At 54.9% G+C, this 5437-nt stretch overlaps 2 protein-coding genes across 3 annotated transcripts in view; one reads left to right on the top strand and one right to left on the bottom strand.

Moving 5' to 3' along the window:
• The window catches only part of EEF2KMT (eukaryotic elongation factor 2 lysine methyltransferase), a 10968-nt gene extending 9275 nt beyond the window's left edge, over positions 1 to 1693 (top strand). For both annotated transcript variants that reach the window (XM_010840437.1, XM_010840438.1), the window contains one exon: positions 1433 to 1693. In XM_010840437.1, coding sequence (XP_010838739.1) covers positions 1433 to 1533 — 101 coding nt within the window. In that variant the 3' untranslated portion in view covers positions 1534 to 1693. The remainder of the gene's footprint in view (positions 1 to 1432) is intronic.
• ALG1 (ALG1, chitobiosyldiphosphodolichol beta-mannosyltransferase) overlaps positions 862 to 5437 on the bottom strand; it is a 14220-nt gene continuing 9644 nt past the window's right edge. Inside the window, exons 11-13 of the mRNA XM_010840439.1 lie at positions 4549 to 4663; positions 3599 to 3674; positions 862 to 2473 (exon numbers count right to left, since the gene is read on the bottom strand). Of these exons, the coding sequence (XP_010838741.1) occupies positions 2342 to 2473; positions 3599 to 3674; positions 4549 to 4663 (323 nt within the window). The 3' untranslated portion in view covers positions 862 to 2341. The remainder of the gene's footprint in view (positions 2474 to 3598; positions 3675 to 4548; positions 4664 to 5437) is intronic.

Genomic DNA, 5437 nt, shown 5'->3' with positions numbered 1-5437 from the left:
ACACAGTAAGAGGCAGGGGTGCCTTAGAGGAAGGGGGTCTGCCTGACTCGGCTGTGGGGAAGTGGGGGGCGGGGGCGACACTGTCCTTAGACCTGACCTGTGTCAGCCCCTGTAGCACCTGGTGGGAGCATGGGGGTGCTGTCATCCTGTCTCACCCAGAAAAACACCGGGGTGTAGGGCAGCTAAGTAATCATCCAGGCACCCAGGGACTAGACCCAGGCACCCAGCTCGCAGTCTCCACCCGCTACCCCATGACCCCCGCCCTGCGATCCCCAACCACGTGCCAGGCGTCACCAGGGCTTCCCACACACACCAGCCAGCCATGCAGAGCCTTCCCACGGCTGCCTCTGCCAAGAGAGATGACCAGTGCCCACCCACATATACCACGTCCCACTGACTGGTGTTTGGCCTCAAAGAATAATGAAGTCCTTTTTCAGATGCTTACAAGGAAAGATATCCATGCTGTATTTTTTAATACAATTTTTTAATATGTATTTGGCTACTCCAGGTCTCAATTGCAGCACACGGGATCTCTAGTTGTGGCGTGTGGGACCCAGTTCCCTGACCAGGGGTGGAACCTGGGGCCCCTACATTGGGAGCGCAGAGTCTTAGCCACTGGACCACCAGCGAAGTCCCCTCCAGGCTGTTTTAAGTGAAGAAATCTGAGTACTAAACAGCATATACATATACTGTATGTGCTGTGTGTGTGTATATACATATGCAGCACATGGGAGAAGGAAATGGCAGCCCAGTCCGGTGTTACTGCCTGGAGAATTCCATGGACAGAGGAGCCTGGTGGGCTGCAGTCCATGGGGTCACAGAGAGTCGGACACAACTGAGTAACTCACACTCACACATGCAGCATATACAGCCCATTTTTATTTTTAAAAATAATCACAGTAATACACACGGGGAAATTTCATACAAGCTAATTAACATTATTAACATGTTATACTTGGACAGCAGGATCATGAAACTTACACAGTATGTCTACTATTTCATTTTTATAAATACTGATTTTTCATTCATAAAAAACTGATGACAAAACCACCCTTGCCAGGGACTTGTCAGACATCTGTGCTTACAGAGAGGACGTAATCCCCTCTGACACAGGCCCAGCCTCTGAAGGCACCAGGCTAAGCAGTCAGGCAGACGTGGTTTCAGACCTCGGCTCCTACTGAGCTGTGCCCGGTGAGAGGGTGGAGCCCAGAGGCAGAGCGATGGGGAACCGACAGGGCCGTGACCTCTGAGGGACACACACAGCCCAGTGTGCAGATGCAGGAAAGCTGGCTGCTGTGAGCTGCTTACCAAGGGGATTCCTGGTCCCACCCTGGAGGCTGGTTCTGGGTGTCTGTCCCAAAGCCCCACCCTGATAGGGTGGCGTCCCGCCCCCAAACCCCAGCACCCTGAGATGCGTCTGTTCTGTTTCCAGGCCAGGCTGGGATCCCGTGGGAAGAGGTGCCTCATCATGACCAGAAACTGTTTCCCTACGAAGAGCACTCGGAGATGGCGATTCTGAAACTAACGCTGTAGTTTTTACAGATGGTTCTGAAGGACAACCTGAAAATCAAATCACTGTCCTGGAAAGAGTCTGATAAAACTTCCACTGGACTTGAATGTTCAAAGGATGTTAAATTCTGAATCCGGAACCGTAAAGTGTTCTAACAAAATATAAACTGCTCGAGTGTGTGGGTACCCTCTCTCTGCCAGCTGGCTTATTTCTTAAGCAAACCACCGTTAAGTCAGAAGTGAAATTTTTGGCTCAGACAGAAGGATTTCATTTGTGCAGATAAAAACATATACGAAGTGTGTTTTCCCCAACCTGGACCCACGTCCCTCAGAGCCATGCTGCAGTGGGATGCATCCTAGGGTCCCCTGTTGGGGGACGGGGGGGGCGCGGGGCAGGGGGGACCTGCGGTGCCTGTTTTCAAGGCAGGAATCAAAATATTAGGGACACGCCTGGGCAAATGCAGCGGGAGACAAAACCGGGATCTTGAAGATGCCGCAAGCAAGTAACGGGAAAGTTACTTCCCTCCTCACAAACTGAGGGGGGAAACACAGAAGACTGAAAAGAAGAAGGAATTCAGAGCCTCCAAAGAAGGTAGGAGGCTGAGCCAGCTTCCTGGGCCACCAACCCGATTACCAACAGTAGCCTCATTCTCCAGGCGGCGCCCACTGCTGTCTTTCCAGTGGCCGTCCGCCAGGCGGCACCGCCCCACAGCATCCCACCAGCAGCGCCAGCTGCGAGGATGGGAAGCGGGGGCTCCTGGGGAGGAAGGGGAAAGGCGAGGGGGTGGGCATCCAAGGCGTCCCGCACGGGACATCTCACTGGCCCGAGGGGTCACGTGTCCAAGATCAAAGGGAGCACCGTCCGCTCCCAGCTCTCATCCCAGCGGAGCTGCTCTGACTCCCGGAGGCTCTCGCGGAACTGGTACAGTTTGCCAGCAGGATCAGGAAACTTTGAGAAAAGAGTCTAGAAGAGATGAGAACTTATCTCGTCACCGCTTCCCATTTCCCACCCCAGGTCCCCCCCACCCCCTGAGCTGCCCGCCTCCCCCTTCCCAGCCACACCCCAAACCCAGGTGCCAGACATCACCCCCCTCCAACCCCATTATCCCACTGAAACCGTCCCTCCTCCCCAACACCTGCAGAACCACCCACGTCCTAGGGTCTCCAGCGAAACTCCCACTCTGGCCCAGCTTCCCCACCAGGCCTGGCTGATAACCCTTCTCATCATCTCTGACCCCCACTGCCGACCCAGCAAGCCCCCACTTCATCGGACGTAGGGGAGCCCTCTGGCCCCAGCCCACTCCACCCCCTGGGGTTCCGACCTGACAGCACAGCCAAGCGTCAGTGTTCACATCCACACCATCCACATACCGTGACCTGTGGCAGCCCCCACCCCTGGTCCTGCCAGGCTCTGCTCCCGCCAGGAGTACCACCCTCTTGCCATCTCCCCAGCACCCTCCTGTCCATCTGCTGAGATACAGGCGATGCCTGTGTTCTCGCCAACCTGGCTAAACTAAGGTGTCTGCAAATGCCAGCCTGTGGGACACCTGTGGCCCTCCACTTGTCTTTGTAAATAAAGTTTTACTGGAACGTGGCCATACGCCTTCATTCACAGACTAGATGCTTTCACATTACAACAGAGTTGAGATATTTTGACAAGAGACTATGGCAAAGTCTAAAATTCTTTCTGGGCCTTTCCAAAGTTTCTTGGCTCTGGGCTCAATTGTCAAGAATGACGACGTATTACTTTTTGTAATTTGTAGTAAGAAAGAAGTACCCTTTGAAGACGCCCACCCATCTTGCAAGGCTGGTCCAGGAAGCGCCCCTCATGCCTCCCTCTTCCTCCTCCGATCCAGTACCCCTTAAATGGCACATGGTCCACTCAGCTCTAGCATCACCTGTGTGGTATGAGCTCCATAAACCCAGATGGCAGGCGGGGCAAGCCCTGATTCCCCAGGCCCTCTGGGGCCCAGCCTCTGAGACTGCTACTCCTTCAGCAGACCCAGCCCAGGCCCACCCGCCCAGCTGCAGGAACAACAAATAGCCGAAACCCCACGAGCCCTGGTGGGGGGCAGACAGACACCACCACCTGTAGCTGAACTGCCAGCTCCTCCGAGTCCTCGAAGACCAGCCCGTTCTCCTCGTGTTTCACAAGCTCGTGTAAGCTGTAGAGAGAATGGCGGAGGGTATGAGAGCTCTCGGGAAGAGAACAGAACCCACCCCACCCGCGGGCTAAGGTGGGAGTCAGGAACAGTCAGTCTGTCCTTCCCTTCAGGGAGCCTGTCCTTAGACTCAGCATCTGAACTGAAAAACGACCTGGAAGGACACGTGTTAGGAATTCAAACTGATTTGGGGAAGGAGAGGCAGTGAAGGGGCATTCGGACTTTTTGTGCTGTGTGCGCTCTTGGTGAGTTCTGGGGTTTTTTTTCTTAATTCTACAGCAGAGAAATCAGGTAAAGGGCAACCACGCTGGAGGCAGGCTCAAAACTGATCAGGAGCTGATCCCAAAAGGATGTGAACCTGGAGTCTAACATGCTGGCTTTCCCATTTAGAAGCTGGCCCCTCCGCTCATGGTGGGGCCACTGCACCTAAACCTCTTCTAACACTGACCTCTCCTGCCCATCTTTTCCAGGAAGAGCGGAGACAGAAATAGACACATCCAACTGACGCGAACCCAACTACATGAGCTGAGACAAAAGGGACAGAGAGAGAAATCCCTGAGTCGGGTGGGCAATCCTGGCCACCATGCCACGCCGTGAGCACACGCCCCCAAGAAGAGTATCTGATTCATCATTTTTACTCTCCTCCCCGCCTGCCTCAACATCAAAGTGGAAGCCACCCCGTTTGGTAGGGCCACAGCCCACCCACGGGGACTACAGGGGCTCCTGTTCCCTAGGGGTGGCCGAGCTGCACAGATCAGAAGCGGCACCCTCCCAGGAGGTTTCCCAGGCAACGCTAACCATGCTGGCTCCCCACACCCCCCGCCACCCAGCTGCTGATTTGAGAATATAACCCAGTGGGATTATTTTTCACTCCTACCACTGAAATTTCATGGCACACACTGGCAGGCAGCATCCGAACATGTCCACCACCTTCATGGGCAGGTCCAGGCCACTGGAGGACCGGTGCAGGCAGACGCCCAGGTCTGCAGACCCTGCGGGGCGAGGACGAGAGTGACGGGGCCGTCAGCGCCGGCCGTGCGCCCAGTGACCACGCATCCCGCAGGACCGTGGACAGAGGCAGGCAGGGAGGAGAGGAAAGGGGCTAATCACACCCCCAACCCCGCGTACAGATGCCTGGAGCCTGCCGGCCGAGTGCCCTGGCTTGAGGCAGGGACACAGGGGCGCTTCCCACATGCTGCTCCTGGCTGCTCCGCCCTTTCTGAGCACTCCCGGCCCATCACCAACGTTTTTATATAAATGGACGCTCTTTTTCTCCTTAACCACAATTTAGTTTAGAAGAAGCTGCAGCAATTACTGCTTCCTGAATTCAGATCTTCTGCTCGGGGTAATGAAAATGTTTTGGCGAGACACAGTGGCGGTGACCACAAAACACATATTGCATATTTTTGTTTGTATTTTATCACAATAATTACAGGAAGAACCCAAAGCAGACCCAACAGAAAACCAGCTGTCACTGTGAACACAGAGCCAAGGAAGCACCCTCATATCACTCAGCGCCCTGGGAACTCCTATCTAGAAAGGAACTTCCCGCCTGAGACGGATTATTTAGATGCTGAGATCGATCAGCACTGAGCCAACAAGCTCTCCCCGAGGGATCAAGACGGCAAGAGCCAGGCGGCTGTCCTCACTGGCTAACAGACTGCACTGTTGAACTCTTGGTCTCTGCACCGCCCTGACTTGGCCCTACCCAGCCCCGCCCAGCCCTTCTGCCCAAGGGAACAGCAGGACTGAGCTGGAGAGCGTGG

This window comes from Bison bison, unplaced genomic scaffold, assembly GCF_000754665.1.
Source record: "Bison bison bison isolate TAMUID 2011002044 unplaced genomic scaffold, Bison_UMD1.0 scf7180017864144, whole genome shotgun sequence".
Classification (NCBI taxonomy): Eukaryota; Metazoa; Chordata; class Mammalia; order Artiodactyla; family Bovidae; genus Bison; species Bison bison.
Note: the sequence above shows the minus strand (reverse complement) of the source record. Positions and strands in the feature narration are given on the sequence as shown.